Below are 22,851 nucleotides of genomic sequence, written 5' to 3' on the forward strand. Positions count from 1 at the left end.
TGGGAAACTCACAGAGAAACTCGCGGATTCTTCCACTGACCGCGGCACACCTGCACCAGGGTAAACCTCCGCCTGCCCCACTCCTGCTTTACAGGTGAAAATAGAGCAACAGGACCACTGAGTCTTTGACTTTATTTATTTTCTGCTGTGTTTTACTTGCATCTATTTGAAAGACTGAGTGTAAACACACAAAATATTTTATTTTATGTGCTGGAATGTGCAGAAAATAGATTTAAATGTTAAACTAATTTCTTCCAGTCAGAGAATGTTGCATATAATTAAATTTTTGCTTGATGCATAAAGTTAAAAGATTAAAACTAATAAAACAAGTTTTAAAAAGAGACTTTTCCATTTGATTACATTTTGTATGATGGATTATGCAGAAAAAGTAGAATTGGGCTGAAAGATCTATCACTTTATCACCTATTCAGGTTGTAAATCGTGTTTTTAAAAAGTAACTAAGTAACTAAGTAATTAATTACTTTTGAAAATAAGTAATCAGTAAAGTAACGGGATTTCTTTTTTGGGGAAGTAATCAGTAATTAGTTACTGATTACTTTTTTCAAGTGACTTAACTAACACTGTCCATGTATGTGCATGGAAGGACAGACAAAAGTGGTCCTGAAAACACATTTCATTTCTGTTTTTTCCTCCTTCTTCACAGCTACATGATAAGAGCAGATCAAAGATATTCTGAGGTGCTTGTGTGGAGGTTCATCTTCCAGCTAATCTGCAGGGTACAGTTGTGTGTGATTTTGGGGGAGTGTCTCCTTGTCTGTCATATAAATAGTCTGCTGCTTTGTTAGAGTTAGTGTCTCTTCCAGTTTGCCAGTCTCAGGTTCTGCACCAATTAGTATTGATCTTTTACAGGAAAACGCTATTACACATCAACAAAAATGGAGGCCATCAAGAAGAAAATGCTTATGCTGAAGTTGGACAAGGAAAATGCGCTGGATCAGGCGGAACAGGCTGAAACGGACAGAAAAGCAGCTGAAGATAGAAGCAAGCAGGTAGGTCACACAGGTGCAAATCACATGAAGCGGACTCATCAGTCTGGTGGTTTATATGAGCTTAGTATGTGGTGTAGTTTAGCATCTTGTACCAATGAATGAATGAAAATAGGAAAGATGACTTTTTGAGACTTCCAGAGACCCAGTTATCTTTTATCTGTGGTTTTGGTGGATGGTAGTCAAACAAGGACCTGAGTCTGCTGCTGAGGAAAGTCTGTCCAAAAATGTACATTAAAATCTAACCCTGTGTTTCTTGTCCCACGCTATCAGCATGAAGACGAGCTTATACAAATGCAAAAGAAGCTGAAAGCAACAGAAGATGAGCTTGATAAATACTCCGAGGCCTTAAAGGATGCTCAGGAGAAGCTTGAAGTTGCTGATAAGAAAGCTGCTGATGTGAGTAAAACTAATTCACAGTGGTGTGTTTGGTGCATTTCATAATACCACATTATTGATTACTGACCAACCTTTACATTCTGAAAATACAAAAGAAAATATGTCTCTTCCACAAAGCGAACAGATTAGCAGGGTGCTGACGTGGATGTGACTCTTTGGGAGATTTTTTTCCCTATTTTATGACTGGGAAGGCCAAGAAACTGTAATACATGATACAGTGCTCTCTCAGTGGTGGCATTGTGTCTCACACAGCATGAACTGATGGCCAGTGTAAACCAAGCCAGTTTGAGTTCCTGTTTCAGCCTTGCATTCCATTCTCATCATGCTTACGTCTCACAGCTGTTGGGGGATTCAGAGCCCTTTTTAACTCTGATGTCAACCACCCAACCTTGGCAGTGAGATTAACAATTGTTCAAGTCCATTTTAGGTACCCATGCCTCCCAGATCACAGTAACTGACGGCCTTTATTTAATGGATGTAGCCTAATTTAGGCTCATTCACTGTGGCTCTCACAGCACAATAAGAACTAGACTATCATAAACCAGTGGGCTATTGCACTCACCTTTCTCCACCTGTTTTACTTTCATCCTTCAGCTCGTGCTACAATGTTTAGTTCTCAAAGGTGTCCATCCAAATGGTTCTCTTTCACACACTGACTTTGAGAATTTAAACTAGCGTCAGATTCACAGGACGGGCTCTCTGTCAGACATCGCTGAAGTGAAATACAAATGCAGGCCATAAGAGGCTGAAAGGAGATGGGGAACAAATGGAAAACAAACAGATGATATGACAAAAGTACTTTTTATACACACACTGAGGGGTGGTTAGAAATGAGACACCACTGAGGAAAGTCAGACACGGATTAAACTACAGAAAAGAGGGTGGGGCAGATAATCATACACAAGGAAAGACAAGACAGGAGTAGAAGGTCAGACACGAGGAAAGTAATGTTCAAAGGGAGGAAGAGGAATTAACCAAAAACCCATAAATAACACAGAAACTGACTAAATCTAAACAGAGACAGAAGAGGAAACGGGGAGATTTCGTCTGAGAGAAGCGATAGTTATTTCTATTTCTCCATATTTTTGTATGTTTATTTGTTTTATGTTATCCATACAAATAAGTGTTCAAAACCTCTTTTGGACAGATGTCCAATGTTATGATCAGAAAGTCATTGGTGCCCACAGGTGCACACAAGTGGTGAGGCGGTGGAGTCCTTTTGTTTAATGGCTGACCCCATTAAATCCAGTCGAACCAGTCGAACCAGTCGAGCCAGTCGAGCCAGCCGAACCAGTCGAACCAGTCGAGCCATTACTTACAGAAACTCAGTCCACTAATTTAGCTCTTAGCTACAGTCCGTATGTTTTTGGACAGTGGCACACTTTTTGTAATTTTGCCTCTATACAGCACCACACTGGATTTTAAATCAAACAATCAAAACCATTTTCAAAAACCCTTTCTTCAAAAGATATGGCAGTTACATCGGATGAGAATCGTGCAAAAACATAGATATATTTATACAAATATTTAAAATATTCCAGGAAAAAGGGAATTTATCTGTCTTTAAAGACAATATCACTATTAATCATTCTTTAGCTCTCATTTTCCAGAGTGTTGATTATGGACACGATTTACCAAAATAAATCTCTTTTGCTATCCATCAGTAGTCCTTCAAATAAACCATAGCTTAAAGATTTTAGTTTGCTGTCAATGATAAAACCTGCTGTTCTGTAGCAGGCTAACAATAAATGTTCCACCTTCACCGTGGTTCAGCAGAGGACCTTTTCTTATGGTAATTTAATCTTTCTATATTCTCTTGATTCATAATTATCACCATGACCTCATCAGCACAAGCCATGGCTGCCATTCTGTATGAATCACAGATATTATTACAGACCACTGGACACGCTCAGCCTGAGGATCTATCTCGTTTTGCTGCGCGGCACTGACCAGCGACTCGATCTTCCAGGTGATCCAACGACGAGGGAGGCTGGGAGGATTGGTTCACTCCCTTTGGGGGGAGAGAGCATCTGCGTTGGTGCTCCACGAGTCTGGGAGGTAGAAGTTTGTATAGTTAAACTGGGCAACCAGAAAAAGACCACCTGGCTTGCAGTGAGTTTGATCATTTCTTGTGGTCATCCAAACAACAAAGGGATTTTCAGCTTCCTCTGCAAGTGCCTCCATTCTTCCAGCGCCAGCTTCACCACCAGCAGTTCTCACCTCCCCATGTTGTAATTGTGCTTTGTGGGTGACAGCTGATGAGCAAAGAAAGCCAAGGGGTGCATTTTATCAGCAGCCCTCTGGGACAACACTGCATCTAGAATCCAAAGTGTCAACCTCCTCAATGAACTAGAGTGTGTTGAGCAAGAATAAGCGCAGAGGTGAGCAGATGCTCCAGATGGTCGAAGGTTTCCCAGGCTGAGACATTCCACTAGAAAGGCGTCTTAAGAAAAGTCAGACTTTGCTATTGTTCCCGATAAACCAGCGATAGAAGTTGGAAAAACCTAAAAAGTAGACACTGTAGATGTTTCCTGGATATGGGAACTACCACTGCCTGCACTTTCACCATGAATTTGCTGCATTCAACTATCTTTTGGAGCAAAATGTCCTGATTTGAAGTGAGGCCACAAAGAACTCACTCACGTTCTCCCCACTTTTGTCATTGGATGGTGATTGCATCCTGGTGCAAATCAGTGTCTGTTGAGCCCATTGTGGTCAGATTGTTGTGTCATAAAACCAGCAGAAAGATGGGCCCACTCACAGATCACTGAGAAAACATCATGACTCAGTGTTTCTGTGTTTCTCAGTTCTGGTATTGTTTAGCTTCCTTGTTCTTCCCACTTTAATCATTTTGTATTTCCAGTTCTGAATTGTTTGTTCCCTTTCGTGTCCTGGTTGTCTTGGTGTCGTCTGTGTTCTCCCCAGCCTGTCATGTCAGTCGCCCTCTCCATCTTCTCAGTCTGTCTCCCCTGTCCCAGTGTTTGTATATCTTAGTCTGCGTCTTAGTATGTTTCCTGTTTTATTTTGGCAGTCTCTCATCCTGTGCTCAGTGTGTTCAGTTTTGCTTCCTCCCTTCCTGTTAGTCTGATTATTTCCTGCTGTGTTCCCTCCTGTTTCCCATCCGCTCATTATCCTGTGTGTATTTAAGGCCTCAGTCTCCCTCTCCTCACTGGTGTGTTGTCCACTGGCTGTGTTTCTCAATGCTCCATGTTCTCCTCACTACTCGTTCCACAGAGATAAAGCTGCTTCTTCCAGTTTACCCTCTTCGTGTTTGAGTCCTGTAACTGGGTCCCACTCTTGACAGACATAGCTAAGCATTTTGCAATCTGGCGCCATCTGTTACAGCTGAAATTTCTTAGGTATCAAAAAGCAGAAATGAGGTTTTCTTGGCAGTCGTCATTTTTGCAAAACCAAAAGAACTCAAAAGTACACAATACTGTACACAACAGTACTCCAGTGCATAATGTATCTGTGCGTGAACAAGTCAGTAAGGCAGAAAATAGCAATTCATGATGGAAACTGCCTTCAAGCCCTTGAGCTCTGCAGGAAATGTGGTTTTATCGAGATGGATTTTTTGGTAGCAAGACAGAAAAGACAGAATTGCTGTTAATGTTGTTCAAATGTGAATCGTAATTCTGGTCTTCGTGTGCTGCTGGTTCAGTAAATTTTGTCGTTGCACGATGAAACTGGCAGCTGTGGAATCTGTGAGAGCTGTGCTTTCAGCAGAGACACTGTTTGTGTACTTGTACTTGAATCTGTATTTTGTGTTTACATCTTTTCACTTATACCTGCTCTTTAATTGGTTAAAGAGTTATTCTAGCTGTTTTATTTTGCCCTTTCAATGCTTGTAAACCTTGGTATATTTTAGAAATGGGTCTAATTCCTGAAATAGATTTTTATGCCATTAGGAAAACATTCAGAACACCCGACACAGATCTTTCTGTTAAATATACTTTCAATCTTATGTTTATTTGTAAAAATCTACAGAAGTCTTTATTTGTCAGTCCTTTTTCTTTCAAATCTTCAAAACCTTTTTAATTGGTCCCATTAAGTAAATCAAAATATTTAACCAAACCCATATCTTTCCCTTTCTTAAATCAAGTATCCGTTATATTTGGGATAAATCCAGGGTTGTGTGAGTCTATAGGGCTCCTGGTCTGGTTCTGTCTGACCACATTAAATGAAGTCCTAGGACATGCTTGTATGCAGGGACTGGATTCATTAAGGTGTGTGGAGAGGCTTCTATCACCTATTATTACCTGAAACCAAATATGGTTTGATATTTGGCATGCGATTTCCTTCCACCGTGCCGTGCAGACCAGGTTACATATGTCCACTAGATTGCCATTTGTGCATAAGATTTCATATTTCACCTGTGTGCACCTTCCTCCACCTTAACATGCCACCCTGTGTTCCTTCCTCTTCTTGAAACATGCATTGACCAGTCATTTCCATCCTTTGCTGAAATCACTTCCTCATCACCCGTGTTCCCATGTCTGTTAAAGTTGACACCAGTTACCACTCATTACCACTATATTCAACTTTTCTGACTGTGCAGCACACGCATTAACATTCACCTATTTGATGTACAGCTTTGAACTAATGCTCCGGTCTGACAGACGCTTCACCTGAACAGAACTATTCGTATACACTTCCTTCAAAATGACCCATAATCAAGTTCTCTCTCTAGAACAGTTTGAATCCACCTCCAATGCTACTGGCCTCATCACTTCGACCTGGTCTCTTGTACACACAATATGTCTGTTTTCCTTCTCTTCATAATATCTCCCTTCATGAGCCGTAGTCCATACGGACTCCTTACTCTTTTCCACGATCCTGCATTTCTGTCTTTCTCGATGCCTCCTAACTCACCTTCCCTGCTGAGTCTTCCTTTGTCTTCGGCCAACAGTGGCACCCTGTTTTCGCCCTAACACCCCAACCATTTCTGCAGCATTCCAGCAATCAGGTATGTATCATAGAGTGGCCAGACCAGAGCCACTCCTCAGTAAAAGTAAGTTGGAGTTTTCCAAAAGGCACCTGAAGCACTCTCGCACAATGAGAAACAAAATTCCCTGCTCTGATGAAACAAACACTTAGCTCTTTGGCCTGAATGCCAAGCATGATGTCTGGAGGAAATCAGGCACCGCTCATCACCTGGCCAATGCCATCTCTACAGTGAAGCATGATGGTGGCAACCGGCTCCAAACTGCTCTGGGCCTCGAAGGTCCTAAGCACACAGTCCAGATAACAAAGGAGTCACTTTATGATTACTCTGTCCTTATGTGACCTATAGAGCCAAGACTTGATTTAAGACCTGTTAAATCTAATATTTGTAAATATGTTTAAAAAGAAAATTTCAAGCAAATGGAATAATGGTGTAATAAGACAAAATGTGGAAAAAGAGAGAATACATGCACTGTATCACGATAAGCTTCTGGCTGAGTACATCATCCTAACTCACTGAAAACCAAAAAGGTTATTTGAAGAGATTCTTTGGAAAAGCTTTGTCCACATCCACATTATATTATCCACTTCTTTGGAATAACATGCAATACGCTTCTATCAGGAAATGCTGCTTTTACTGTGTTAGACATGTGCAGTGTATGTAACAGACTGTTTTTCTAATTAATCTGCTCCTTGTATTCTCAGGCAGAGGCAGAAGTGGCTTCCCTCAACAGACGTATCCAGCTCGTAGAGGAGGAGCTGGACCGCGCTCAGGAGAGGCTGGCAACAGCTCTGCAGAAACTGGAAGAAGCTGAGAAGGCTGCAGATGAGAGCGAGAGGTGACTCTGCTGTGACCTCTATTGTTCTTCTGCGATGAGTATCACAAGTCAAGCGTTATAGGAACAGCTTGAATGTCAGTGACCACACTTTTCCCGTTGGATGGTTCATGAACATACTGTGCTAGAACCACACAAAAAAGACCTGGGACTGAAAATGTATCTTAATATATCAGTAAAAAACTCCATAGATGTTGAATAGCTACTGAGTATTTGAGCTTAGTGCAGCCATGGAAGCAGATGGAAATTTAAACTGCAAGCGAGATCTTTGTACTGGCTGATCAGACTTTATACAAAACAGGCGCCAGGAACTAAACAGGAACCCTAAACTGGGGGTACACTAGAAACCAGGAACACTTGGAGGTCATCAGACCCATGACTGGAACATAAGAGACACTGACAGAGTGTATACATAAGAGAAGTGGAGATGCATAGAAACACAGCTGGAGCAAACTAGACAAACGTTAGAGGGGAAACAAAACTGAACACAATGCACATGAGACAAGGAGCGAGAGAGCGAGGGACATGACGGGCTGGGGGGAACACAGACGAGACCAAGACAACGAGGACACGAAATGGAACAAGTAACTAGAAATGCAAATGATTCAACTAGCTACATACACGTGACTACAATGAAACTACATAACAAACTTAGAAATAGCGACCAAACTAACAACCTTGACGAGTCCAACAGAAAACAGCCGTCCTTACAATTGGACAATCTGTGTAACCTCTGTAAGGCCAAGGTATCGCCTCATGCTACTGGTACACACACCAACACCAGCCAAATGCAAAACTAAAAAGTACCAAAAAAAACATTCAGAAAAGATGAGGAGGGGAAAGAGTCAGTGGCCTCCACCTGTTAAACCTGCTTCTCTGGTGCACTTGTTAGTTTTATTAAGACCAAAGCAGCTCAAACAATCCCCTTTGCTACTTAACAGATCAGGTCAATATCTGAAAGTTTCATTGAGTTGGTGCTATACTCATTTTTTAAATTGTGTATTATTGCACAGTCTATTATTAGCTTCCTCCCAGTCATATGTAAGGCAGCAGCATCTAAACAGAGGTTATTAACACCACGTTCTTATATTTAGCTGACAGATTTTCAAAATGAACTGTTCTATGCATCAAATCCTACCTGCCCCACAGAAAACACTGTGTAGCTATGGTGACAGGTCACTGTGTGGCAGCACCATGACCTAAGTGAGGCTCTTGATTACATATTTGATCACCACACTGGTGAGGAGGAGAGAGGCCAGGAAACTGACAGTGAGGATGGATCAGAAGCTGAAGATGGCACGGAATATAATCCAGATAAAGAGGAATGATGATGACGATGATGGCCATCGAATCATGCTTTGAACTGTTCCTGATTAATTAAACATGATTTACATGTTGTTATGGGCGATTCGCTTTGACAGCCACAATACTGTTCAGGGTCATCATCAGCAAGACAAACTGGCAGTGATTAGAGGTTTGTGACGAGTGCGTGGAATAGCAGCCACTCATCACTCATGTCCAAGTCCAAACATCACAGTGTCTGGTCACCGGTAGGGGACGCTGCCCTTTCAAAAAGTAAATGCCAATCAAGCAGTCTAAACATGGCATAAAGATATGTCAGAAGTGCAGTTTTGGGATAATTTCCTAGCCACACAAATAAAACATTCCCGTCCACTTTTGGCCAGGACCACAACAGGTGTTGCTTTATGTGACTATAAAAGATTTGAAATGGTTTAAAAACAAATGTTCTTAACGTTGTAACTTATCCAAAGTAGCCTGTGATAAACAGTAGACTGTGTTTCATCTGATCATTTCTTACAGTCAAACTAATCCAGATGTTTTTTCAGATTAATGAGACTTAGAAAGGCTGTCATGCTCACAAGAACGTGAGCTGATTACAAAAATCTAACACAACATACAGTGATAATACATCTATTATTATAGTTTCTATATCTGATCGAGAACACAAAATTGTTTTACATGAAATGAACGAAGCACGAGGGTTAAAAATGTTTAGCAGTGTATTTGTATTGTCAGAAAGTAAGGATGGTTTGTCTGCACAGAGGCATGAAGGTGATTGAGAACAGAGCTCTGAAAGATGAAGAGAAGATGGAGCTCCAGGAGATTCAGCTGAAGGAAGCTAAACACATCGCTGAGGAGGCTGACCGCAAATACGAGGAGGCGAGTGTTTTTGTTCTTGTCTGTTGCAGTCCGCTGCAGTGATGCACTTTCTTTAGGAACCAAAGACATTTGAAAGGAGCTGGTAACTGTATCTACCTCTGTGTTGTTATTACAATAATACTGAAAAATAGCAAATCCACGGTGCAGGACCTTAAACTCTCACACTTTCTCCTCAGGTTGCTCGTAAACTGGTGATTGTAGAAGGAGAGTTAGAGCGTACAGAGGAGAGGGCAGAGCTGGCTGAGGCGTGAGTACATATACCGTGTTACCTGCCTCATGTTTGGGGTTTTTTGAAGGACAGAAGCAATTATTTCCTAGGAGCACTGCTTCAAGTGTTTACAGGGTTTTTTTTACATGTCATGGCAAACATTTAAACTGTGAGTTTTCTGCACCAACCTATTTTTGTCTTCTAAAAACTCTAAAAGTAAATGTGCTGAGCTGGAGGATGAACTGAAGAATGTCACCAATAACCTAAAGTCCCTGGAGGCCAGGGCTGAGAAGGTAAGGAAAGGCCAGAGACACTGAGAGTAAACATATATTTTCAAAACGTGACTTTTTACATATAACAATAAAGAAGCTGACACAGTACACTCGGGAGGTTTAGAGTCAAACCAAGTATCTCCTTGCCCCGCTGTGACACTTCACCATCCTGCAGACCTCACCCTCTGAATAATCTTCTCCTTCCACACAGTACTCGCAAAAGGAGGACAAGTATGAGGAAGAAATTAAGATCCTAACTGACAAACTGAAAGAGGTGAGCAAGGAAGAAAAATGACCTGTAGATATTCTAAATGCTGGATTTATTGATCATTTTATTTATCTATTTAAAAAATTTTTTACATTTAAATGAGCGCTGGGCTCTAAATGTTTTGATGCTTTGAGAGGTCAACATATTGCTGCATTTCTGTTACTTCTTCAACTTCGTTGTCTGATCAAAAGTTGTTGCTTTAACAGGCCGAGACGCGAGCTGAGTTTGCTGAGAGATCTGTGGCCAAGCTGGAGAAGACAATTGATGATCTGGAAGGTAAAACACTCATTTCTCAACAAAGTTCACCCTTTAATTACCGTATTTTTCAGACCATAAGGTGCACCAGATTATAAGACGCACTAAGCGAAACAAAACAGTCAAATAAGTCACACTTTACTCAGCTCATTCTTCTTGCTTCCTCCACTTTCCTACCATTGATTCATTAATGTTGAATTCTCTGGCAGCGGCTCTATTCCCATGTTGTTGCAGTATATTAAAGACTAACCTGGTATTGTGGATGGATTATCTCAGTTGTTCTCCTGACTGAAGTTTGGTCCGTTTACAGCATCCTGCCATGCGATTGCATTTGTCTCTAACTATCAGGAACCTTAACATTATCCAGTGGAAAAAAGTTAGCGTTCATCCTCCAGCTTCACTGTGTTTGTTATGCTAACATAGCTGTGTCGCTATATATATATATATATATATACATATATATATATATATATATATATATATATATATATATATATACCCAATTATTAGCACAGACGCATTGTGATTAAATGCTTCCTGGCTCCATTTAAAGCTCATAATGGCAGAGTCATCACAGTACGGATACCGACTACGGAACAGAGCAGTCGTCAGCCACCTCCTGTACATGGATGACATCAAGCTGTATGCCAAGAGTGAACGAGACATCGATTCACTGATTCAAACTACCAGGATATACAGCAATGACATCGGGATGTCATTCGGACTGGAGAAGTGTAGTCGGATGGTAACAAAGAGAGGGAAGGTAGTCAGAACTGAGGGGATTGAACTACCAGAAGGCAACATTGCAGACATAGAGGACAGTTACAAGTACTTGGGGATCCCGCAGGCGAATGGGAACCATGAAGAGGCCGCTAGAAAGGCTGCAACCACCAAGTACCTGCAGAGGGTCAGGCAAGTCCTGAGGAGTCAGCTGAATGGTAAGAACAAGATCCGGGCCATCAACACGTACGCCCTACCCGTGATCAGGTACCCTGCTGGGATAATAAGCTGGCCAAAGGAGGAGATAGAAGCCACTGACATAAAGACAAGAAAGCTCCTTACCATGCATGGAGGGTTTCACCCCAAGTCCAGCACCCTGAGGCTGTACGCTAAGCGGAAGGAAGGGGGCCGGGGACTGGTGAGTGTCAGCACCACAGACCAGGATGAGACAACAAACATCCAAGAATACATTGGGAAGATGGCCCCAACTGACCGAGTGCTCAGTGAATACCTCAGGCAGCAGAATCCCAAGAAAGAGGAGGGAGACGAGGAACCATCATGGAAGGACAGGCCCCTGCACGGTATGTACCACCGGCAGATAGAGGAGGTGGCTGATATCCAGAAATCCTACCAGTGGCTGGACAAAGCTGGACTGAAAGACAGCACAGAGGCACTAATCATGGCAGCACAAGAACAAGCTCTGAGTACAAGATCCATAGAGGCTGGGGTCTATCACACCAGGCAAGACCCCAGGTGCAGGCTGTGTAAAGATGCCCCAGAGACAATCCAGCACATAACAGCAGGGTGCAAGATGCTAGCAGGCAAGGCATACATGCATGTATGGGAGGATGTCTCCAGTACGTTCAGTTGTGATGAAGAGTCCAAGACAGTGAGCAGCACTAACACAGAAAACAAGGCTACTCTTATTAACTGGACTCTTCTATTTAAGAAAGAACTGCTTAGTTCATTTTTTTATAACTTAGTATTTCACTGTGAATGTTTCTGCAGATCAGTTTCAGCCTCTTTGTTCAAACTGTCTGTTTTCTTTCTTCACTTTTGTCTCTTGTCTGTGTTTATACCCACAGATGAACTTTATGCACAAAAGCTCAAGTACAAAGCCATCAGTGAGGAACTGGACCATGCCCTTAATGACATGACCTCTATGTAAGTTGTGACAGCACATGGATGACCAAGAGTCTTGCACATTTAAATCAACCACTTTGTGATTTAATAATGAATTGTGCCATAAAATATGCATTATTAGTAAATTGATTTCAGAGCATCAGGCTGTCCATTTTACTGCATTAATTTAAAAAATGCTTTAGAAAATTACAAAAATCTTAATTATTGTTAAATTAAGTTTTTAATTGAGTGTTTAATCTTTTTTTTCTAAATAAACAACTAAACATTAAAGAGTTTGATAGTGTTTTACCACCCAGAATAAGTGCACTGTAAACTTTAAGGTACTGATGTTCTGTGTGGCCTCTTCTTACTGTTGATAGACAAACAGCGGGTACAGAATTGAGACACTATTGAAGGCTGATATGCTTGTTTTGGGACCTCAAAGATGATGCTGAAAACACACTAAAGGTTTAAACCAGGGGTCAGCAACCGTTAACACCCATTTGGAGCCGGTTTCCACGCAAAAGAAAACACTGGGAGCCACAAATACTTTCTGACATCTAAAATGAAGATAACACTGTATATATTGTTTTTTACATTTATGCTTTGTGTGAACAACTAAGGTGTGCTGCTTATGAAATCCATGAAGTGCTACAGAGAAAATTACATTTTATTTATGTAATGAACACATTTTGAACTGAAAGAAATATAACAAAAGGAAAGCTGAACTAAAATGATCCAGCAAACAAAAACTGTTGTGAGCCGCCACCCTTATATCTCCTTTGGGCTTTTGGAGCCTTGACCTGACTTTTAAAAAATAATTGAAGAAAAAAACATTCAGCCTAAATACGTATTTTACCTGGTTAATGTGTGTGGCGGGCGTGGTCTGTGCGGAGTCAAATATCTTGTCAGCAAATTGAGCACCTCTGTTAAAGCTGACGGATTCATCAATGGGTTCTTTTGTCGTGGCCACCATGTTCTCTGTAAATCTAGACCTGCTTGTAAACATATTGAATGGCCTATCAATGTTGCACTTGTGTTGCCTAAGATGTTATTTCAGATATAATTGCACTTACTGTCTTTTGCTTCTGTTGTTTTCAGCTAAATGTTCAGAATCTCCACCATCCTTCCAGGTTGTGACCTTTTCTTCTGCTGACCATTACTCTCAGCTCTGCGTCTGTGATCGCCTACCTGTATTTACAGTATTCCCTCTAAATCCTCGAAGTTTGCTCCCGTGCAGTTAGCCTCTTATGATTCAGTTGTCCATGGATAATTGTTTGCTCTCTTAAATGTTGTTTTGTTTTGCTCTTCGTTGTGCTTCTGTATCAATTCTGTGCTGTATCCCTGTTTAAGGAAACATCTCTGGGTTACGTCATCTGTATTCATGGTTTATTTTCTTAGTTTGAAGTTATTAATATTTGTCTTGCAATTTCGACGGGCGTTCTGCAGTGTTCAGTCCCTAATGAATGCTTTCAGGATTTTCTTGTCTCAGGAATTCATGGAAAATTTGGTGATGAAAACCACATCTGGATAGAAATATCACCAACCTATATATATAAATATACTTAAAGATTTTCCTGAATTGTGAATTACAAAGTATTATGATTGTAAAGCCCTGGTGAAAGTATGTCTCATGTTCATTTGTCTGTCAGCAAAGTAATTTGAACAGTTTTGGAATTTGGTGGAGACGTGGAGCACAGGCAAAAAAATAAAACCATTTACATTTTGTTGCAAATCTGGATCTCTTTGTTGAAAATTACACGAAAGCAGAGATTTGCTGGACTGGTGCTTTAAACTTTTTGAAAATACGCCGATGCTGTGTTCTGCCCTGGTGGTTAACATGGAAAATTGACATTCATTTTACTCTCGGTTTGTGCACACTGCACATCGATGATACCCTGCAAAGCATTGTGAGATGTAAGAGCTTCAGGCTTTTCTAAAGAAATGTACCTGTTACCAATTTTTGGAGCTAAATGTGAAAAGCAGCACTGCCTCATTGTGCCTGTTGACACTTTTACTGGAAACATGGACTTACCTGGGATCCCCCTGCCTGCCCACTCTCCTCCTCCAAGAGACACCATGATGTTCAACAACTGTAATCAACCCTTAGCGATTGCTGCCTTTAACCACCTCTCTCCCTACCTGCAGATCCCAAAGCCCCCAGGCCTGATACAGTGATCTGTCACACTGGGCCAATGCATTTGTGGGCTGACGGGTCAATATTATTATGTTTTTCTTCGTCAATATAATTCGACAGGCTGAAAGCGAGCTTAAAGGGCTGCTGCACACCGTCCCTACCAGCACTGAGAGCAGCATATTCATCCATTTTCATTACCGACTATTTGAGCGCCTTGAGACAACTGCTGTTAGGATTTGGTGCTATATAAATAAAATTGAATTTAATGTAATTGAACTGACACTGGATTGCACAATCAAATTTACTCATGCAACAGGCCCCTTCCCTTAGCTTTCCTTTGAACTCACACACCTTACAGAAGAGTTTTATGTGGATGGAGTGGATAAAACTGAACAAACAAAAGTAAAAAGATAGAAAAGCTAAGAGAGATATATTAAGAAATAGTTCTTTTTATGTATGTGTCGAATTAACTGGCATGTTAAGAGCTGCACTGTCAACTGGTAACGAGCTCTCACAGTCACAAGAGGCTGCTGTTTCTGACATTAGCTGTGCAGAATTGCAGGAGCAGCAGCAGTAACAACAACAGAGTGAGGAATAGAGAGCAGAGACTGTGATTCCAAAATCAGATGTAGGGGTAGAAGTACGAAGGTAGATTCAAATAACAGGAATAGCTACTTTGACCATGAACCACTCTAAAGTGAACCCCTCACGCTAAAGTGGAGCCTTTAATTGGCACTCGTGCTGTCTGATGATCTGCCTGAGGTATTGCCCTCCCTCTTTCCAGTTCATAGAGCCTCGGGATGAGTGTAGGTGAAGACCTGTGTGCATCGTAAGGAGAAACAGGAAGACATGATGGACACAGTGAGGAAAGACTGTGACCCTTCAAACAAATGAAACAGGTTTTTAACTATGCTGAGCAAGGGTGAGAATCCGACTTTTAAATTAAATTAAATGAAAACTTTGTCTGGGTTTATGGTTGATGAACAAGCTGGAGTGGAAGATTGCTGCTAATCCTCCTCAGAATGTGCGTCAAAAACAAAATTAAACTTAAGTCAGTTTTATTTTATTTAGTGACTGTAAAATGATCATGTAGTGGTTTGTATAAGAAAGAAGAAAACAAATGGATCAAGATCAGCATCGGAATCTTCTTTATTTGGCCACTTTGTGCACACAAACAAGCAATTTCACTCCTGATGGAATGAGATGAAGATTAAGATGAAATAAATAGGTCTGGGGAAATAAAAATGGGGGAAATACAAAAGAAAAATAATAAAATAAATAAATAAATACAAACAAATATTTAGGATTTAACAGTTAGTAAGGTGATAAATGTAAAAAGATAATGCCCACCAGCAAAGGACAGCTTAAAGACATTTAATAATGGCCCTATAATAACGACTCAGTAAACACAAATTCTTTTTTTTTTTCTTTTTTTTGCCTGTCCCGTTTGGCTCTTTTGCATCAGAATTGTTGTCTAAAGGCAAAGAAAGATGCCCAACGGATTTACTTTACCAAATGGACCATCCCAGCCTTGCCGTAATGGTCCATTTGATTCACCTTTTATTGTTTATTTTATTTTCACTTGCTGAATACGGGACAGACTTGACTGGGGGAAAGAAGGGGAGAAAGAAAGAGGGAAAGAGAAACAGCTGAGAAGAGGGACGGGGGAGAAGGGCAAAAGACAAAAACCAACAGAACGGGCAGAGAAAAAAAAATGCATATATCAATCACCTGGATCACCTGCTGAGAAAGAAAAAAGAAAACAAGCAGAAGAGAACAAGAGTAATAGAATAAACAACATCACAATGATATATGGGAATATGACAGTAAATACTAAATATTAAACATTATTGTGCAGCACATAAGATCAACAGAACACAGTGTGCTTTGAGGTAGGAGCCAAAAAGGGTGTAGTTTGTGGGTGTGATCACCCGTGTGTACACCTGTGAGCATGGACGCGCTTGTTTTTTTAAAAGGTTCCTTCATGTAATGATCTGCTAGAGGGTGTGGGGGGGCCACAGCCCCGTCCTCCAGGGCGTGAAGCAGGTATGGAGGAGATCAAAACTCCAGACATCCAGAGGCCCCCAGAACACAAGAGACCAAGGAAGACCAACAGAGGGGCAGCTGTGCCACTGTCCCAGAAAGAGCTGAGGAGAGTCCCAGATGAGGGCTCACTCAGCAGCCGCGGAGCAGAAGCCAGGGGGAGTTGCAGTGACGCGCCCGTGAGCTCCGCCGGCAGCCAGCCGTGCCTGAGTGACCGAGCCCCAGGCCGAGAGGCCGGGGGCACCCCACCTCCGAAGTGGCCCGAGCGAGCCCCAGGCTCCAGGCCCCGATAAGCGGCCGCCAAGGAGTGAGCTGGTGTGTACCTGAACGCCCATCCCCGGACACAAAGAACCACCAACGCACCGATGTCTGAGGGAGTCCGCCACTGGCAGGGGAAGTGGTGGTGGGGCCCTCCAAACCTTGGAGGGCCTGAGATGTCCCCAGAGAGGTGGCGTCTGACACCCAACCTGACATATAGACACAGACATACAGGCACACACAGATACAAACATCCATTCCCACCCTCATGCTCTCATATGCACTTACTCCACACTCAACCAACGTGGAGACAGACATAAAGAGACGCTGTACACACGATCACACTCCCCAAGCGTACTCTACGAACCGGGTCTAGGTACCCCCGCCCCTGGAGGGGGAACTGCACCCAGACCCAGGTGGTGTTACCCTTTTCCCTGCGGTGGGGAGAGGCAGACCGCCCCGACTCCGCAGCAGCAGGGAGGCCCCACACTCCAGACCGCAGTCGGACGGCCAACTCCTCCACCTAGCCCTCCCGCTCCAGCATGTCGCAGAGAATGGGGGTGAGAGAAGACTCCAAACCTCCCTCCACCCACTCATTGTAGTGTTGATGCATGTGTGTTCTAAGGTGCATTTAAAACCCAGGAGGGCATGGAGCTACCTAAACACGAATTCAATAACCAGTCTAAATTTTCCCTGCTGGCAACAGAAGTGATCAAATGTTTCTTTTAAACATTGTGGCACGATTGTGGCCAGAGGTGGGAAGTAACAAAATACAAATACTCCATTACAGCTGAATTTTCAGGTATTTGTACTTTATTTTCAAATTGTACATTTAAACGTTAGTTCAATGATATCATTGTATGTTGTGGCCGGTGTTTTCCTCCATGCTGTTGAGTAGGTTTGAGAGTCAGAGATGACAACAGGCTTAATAAACTGATCCGTAAGGCCAGTAATGTTGTGGGGATGGAGCTGCACCCTCTTAAGGTGGTGTGGGAGAGGCGGATGTTGTCCAAGATGAGGACGATGTTGGACAATACCTCCCACCCACTCCATGACATGCTCACCAGTCACAGTTTAGTTTAGTTACTTGCTAAACTTACTGTCTTGGAGCAGCTACTATATTTCCAGCTAGGGAAAAGAGTGAAAGACAACCTCTTTCAGATTTGGCCAAGTGCATCTTGGTCTATGTTTGTGTCACTTTTGTTTTACATTGGCTTTGCGTTTGGTTTGCTGTGTGCCATTAAATCACTGCAAGAACTCCTGTTATCTGGTCTTTAAGTCTGACGTCATTAGCTGTGACTGGGCCCAAAGTCAAACGAACACTGCTGCATCACTGAGAGTTAAAAACTGTCTAAAGTCTTTCATCTTTAATAAAATGATCAGTGTTGCTGCTTTACCAGGTGTAACAATTAAGTTTAACATCCAGGCATCCATGAAAACAGGATTTATTACATTTAACAGAGTTAGAAGTTAGCAGGAAGCTAGCTCACTAGTTTCCATCTAAACATAGATGTTCTGACTGAGAGATTTCTGAAAAATCTAAATGTTCAGCTCTGCTATCACTTTTTCCCATTTGATAAATGTTAACGTGAGGGTTCCCAATGATTTCCATTTAAAAAAAACTGAGCTTTAAAATGAACAGTGGCCAACAGTGATCACTGACTGTTTTTAGGGGCTTGTTGAGATTAAATAGAACAAGATACAAAACATTAAAACATGTTAAAAACACAACAGCCTTATTAAGCGCAGAGTAGTCTGGACCAAGAAGCAGGATTCATACATCATCACCTAACAACCGGATATCCCACCTGCTGTGAATTAGTACAGTACAGCGGAAGTGATGACATCCTTGCATGACATACCTTAGGTTCATTTTCTGCAGGCAGGTTTCTGACAGAGAACAGGCACATTTGCACTATAACCTGCAGCGTTCTATAGATGGATGCATAAAAAAAAGAAAAATTACATGTATGTGCTAACTTTCTAAACACTTTGTTACATTTGTGATAAATGTATTTGAACGTAGATACAACACATTTGTGTCGGCCTTGGCTCATTAGTTCTGGTCTTTAAATGAACTTTGTGTGGGTTTCAGGTCCTGCACTCTCAAAGACTGAATGAACCAGCATTGCAGCCATAGGTCACTGTGAGCATCACAGGGAAGTTTGAAGCTGCCCACTGCACCTGTATGGCCGGAGTCGTGGAGACCTGCAGCCATGTCCCTGCTCTTCGGTTTAAAGTAGAAGCAACGGTGTTGATCTGTGGCAGGTAAAAAAAGCCGTCCTCAAAACAGAAAAATACCTCCTGCTACTCTGGAGTTGTCAGCGTGTCACCGTTACTGGATAAACTGCTGGTACACAGTAAAGCTGTGGGTTGTGGGAATGAACCATCATTTTTTTATCTAGGGGTCTAGATTTATGCCTGTAGTGCACTGCCATGTAAATAATGTGCATTTACTGAGTATGTACTGACTGAGTACCACTGTTCAAAAGTTGAATAAAGAAACAAACTAATTTTTGCCTTTTTTTCTTTTAATTAAAACCACTTTAAAGAAAATCACATCAGTTACAGTAGAATCCATGTCATATATAGTTTACAAATGACAAAATGTTTACACAAACTCATGACAGCGTTTCCATAAAATCACCCACTACTAACATTACTTTATTTACTGTGTCTTTTGACAAATTACCGCTACATATACAGCACAAGACTTTTAAGAGTATTTAACAAGAGCAAGTTTCCTTTTTTTTTTTTTTTTTTTTTGATTTTATTGATTAGCATTCAAATTCAAATCTCAGTGAAAACAGTGAAAAACAAACAAACAGTGAAAACAGAACAAAAATCTACCATAAAGAAAGAAAGCATGAGACAAGGCTAATCAAAAGGTATTGGCTGAAGCATTTGCTTATTACGCCAACCTTTTTCACAAAATATCTTTTTGTATGCAGCTCCTGTACACAGGGCTTGAAGGAAATAATAAAACAAAGCAAAAACCAAACAAACAAACAAACAAAAAAAAAAAACAAAGAAAAAAAAACTTTCCACCTTAGATAAGTAACTACATCAAAGCAAAAGAATCAAGAGGTTGTTTTTTTTCTCCTTTTTGCTCTTTTCATTCTTGATTTATATATTTTTCTAATACTCTATTTTTAAACATGTTTTTAAACAAGGAAAATGAACTCCACCTTTTTAAATCCCTGTCATAACTATTCCACAGGTTAACTCCTCTAACAGAAACACATCTCTGCTTTATATTTGTCCTTATCTTGTTTTCCTTAAAGAAATCTGTTCCCCTTAAGTCATATTGACTCTCTCTTACTTTGAACAGCTTCTGAGTACTGGGGCAAAGCAAGTTATTTTGTGCTTTATAATTATCTGTGCCATTTTATATTCAACTAAATCATAAAATTTCAGGGTATTCAGATTAATAAATAAAATGTTAGTTGGTTCTATATAGTTTGATTGGTTTATAATTCTTATAGCTCTTTTTTGTAACTTGAAAATATGAAGAGTGTTCGTTTTATATGCATTACCCCATATCTCCAGACAGTAAGTCATATATGGAAGCAACAGAGTACAATAAAGTGTGTATAATGATTTTTTGTTCAGTACATGCTTTGTTTTATAGAGAATAGCAATGGTTTTTGACATTTTTGTTTTCACATGGTTTATATGAGACTTCCAACTCAGCTTATCATCAATTATCACTCCAAGAAATTTATTTTCGTACACTCTTTCAATTTCAATTCCATTAACCCTGATTTTAGATACATTTTTCACTTGTCTAGTGCCAAAAATAGTCAATTTTGTTTTCTTTATATTTAATAACTTATTTACATCAAACCAGTTTTTTAATATATTTAACTCCTTTTCCGCTGTAGTCAGAAGCTGTTCTAGGTTTTTACCTGAGCAGTACAGAGTGGTATCATCAGCAAACAATACACATTTTAACAGTTTGGAAATGCTACATATGTCATTTATATATAATATAAATAATTTAGGGCCCAGCACAGAGCCCTGAGGAACACCACAAGTTACCTTCAACTGCTTAGATTTTACATTATTGAATTCGACATATTGATATCTTTCATCCAGGTAACTTTTCATCCACTTGTATGCTATCCCTCTTATGCCATATCTCTCTAGTTTATTCATTAATATAGAATGATCAATTGTATCAAACGCCTTTTTTAAGTCTATAAAAACACCAACAGTATATTTCTTATTATCTATTGCATTAGATATCCCTTCAACAAGTTCCATCACTGCCATCGAAGTGGACCTTTTCACTCTAAAGCCATATTGGTTATCACTTAGGAGATTATGCTTCTCAATATATTTATCAAGTCTATTAACAAATAACTTTTCTAAAATTTTTGAGAACTGTGGGAGTAGTGATATTGGCCTATAATTGGTAAACTGACACCTCTCTCCGTTTTTATGGATTGGAATAACTTTTGCTATTTTCATTTGTGAGGGAAACACACCAGTTTGAAAGGACAGATTACAAATGTATGCGAAAGGTTGCACTATATATTCTATAATACTTTTAACTAATATCATGTCAATACCAAAACAGTCAGTGGACTTTTTATTTTTAAATGTCTTCACAATGTTAATTATTTCTCTATGAGTTGCAGCACCAATAAACATGGAGGACACATTCTGAGTAATATGTTTATTTAGGTCGTTATTATTTCTTGACTCTGGAATTTCTTTTGCTAAATTAAAGCCAACATTTACAAACAAATCATTAAATTCATTTGCAATGTCTTTAGTTTTATCAAGCACAATATCTTTATCTTTTTTAAAATAATCTGGATAATTCTTATTTTTTGAGCCCTTTTTGATTAGACTGTTTAATATCCTCCATGTTTCTTGTGTGTTACTTCTACTTTGCTCCAATAATTTGTGGTAATATTCTTTCTTACTTGTTCTTATAATATTTACTAATCTATTTTTATATAACTTGTACTTTATTTCAGCATCTTTTGTCCTCTGTTTTATGAATCTCTTATATAGATTATTTTTCTTTTTACATGCATCTTCTATCCCCTTTGTGATCCATGGCTTTTTCCCTGGTTTTACTACCACACTGGGGCACATGTTCACCAAAACGCAGCAAACCTTCACCATCTTATCCAGGAGGGTCCCCTCTTCACCCCCACATGGAAGAAGTAATCTGATTGGCATGGTGGTTTGTTTGAAGCAGGGATTTTGAAGTGCCCCTTGTGTAGCGCTGGAACTCAGTCACGATGTTTCATCCATTTCATAGGCTGGTTTGCTGCAATAATGCCAAATAATTAGCAACTCTATAAATAGAAGGTAGTTCTGCAAAATCACTCATTAGAATGTTTGTTCTAATTTGCTATGAGCTCAGAGTGCATCGAAAATAAAACTAATAGGCTATAAAGAGTGATATGAACATATTTAGAACTTACCGGAATGAAAATGTCTGGAGCACCGACAGATATTTGAAGATGGAAGAGAACTGCACGTCAGCTCGTCTCACAGCTGCTATCCAGGCTAGACCCAGATAGCAAGGAAACATTGAAACAATGTAGAGTCAATATCAGGCTGTGTCATTGAATCAACGTTGAAGTGTGACGTTGACCTAACGTCACTCTTGCACCCTTTTTTAATATTGAAACAACGTCAGGTTTTGATATTGAATCAATGTTGAAACCTGACATTGATTCAACGTTATATTTTCTAATACTGTTGACATTGAAACAATGTCAGATTCTGATATTGAAACACTGTTGAGCTATGGTGTTGATTTTCCACCTCTTTCGCAGTTGCTTTTTATTAAAACAACAGTTAAATCATGACTGGAAATCTACCTTTCTTTATAGGTATTTTAACCAATACTAAACTACTGCATGTTTATCATCCTTAAACCACCTAAACACATAATTGTACTTATTCCTCAAATTGGACACCCTTTATAAAAAAAACCCAAATGTCTCACAATGTATCATGTCAGTATTAATATCCTAAAATAAGAAAGAATTGCATGTGATGCAACAGAGAAAAAAAACTAAACAAAAAAAGGTCAATAGATGTCATGGTCCTGGGTCGGTGACCCAGCGCTTTTAGTTTGTTATCATTTTCTAGATGATTGTTTAGGTTCTGTGTTATATTCGGTCTGCCTCTGAGTCTGCGTCTGTATCTGTCTGTCTATGGTGTCTCCCCATC

General features: G+C 40.3%; 1 protein-coding gene across 1 annotated transcript; it reads left to right on the forward strand.

Annotated features, from left to right (window-relative positions):
* Positions 1-769: 769 nt before the first annotated feature.
* Positions 770-13,947, forward strand: LOC113014825 (tropomyosin alpha-1 chain-like). The gene is made up of 10 exons (XM_026156576.2): positions 770-1,010; positions 1,281-1,406; positions 7,056-7,189; positions 9,250-9,367; positions 9,544-9,614; positions 9,793-9,868; positions 10,059-10,121; positions 10,322-10,391; positions 12,176-12,254; positions 13,314-13,947. Exons 1-10 carry the CDS (start codon positions 897-899, stop codon positions 13,315-13,317), a joined length of 855 nt encoding a protein of 284 aa, XP_026012361.1. The 5' UTR covers positions 770-896; the 3' UTR covers positions 13,318-13,947.
* Positions 13,948-22,851: the final 8,904 nt, after the last annotated feature.

The sequence above is a fragment of the Astatotilapia calliptera genome, chromosome 22 (assembly GCF_964374335.1).
Source record: "Astatotilapia calliptera chromosome 22, fAstCal68.1, whole genome shotgun sequence".
NCBI lineage: Eukaryota > Metazoa > Chordata > Actinopteri > Cichliformes > Cichlidae > Astatotilapia > Astatotilapia calliptera.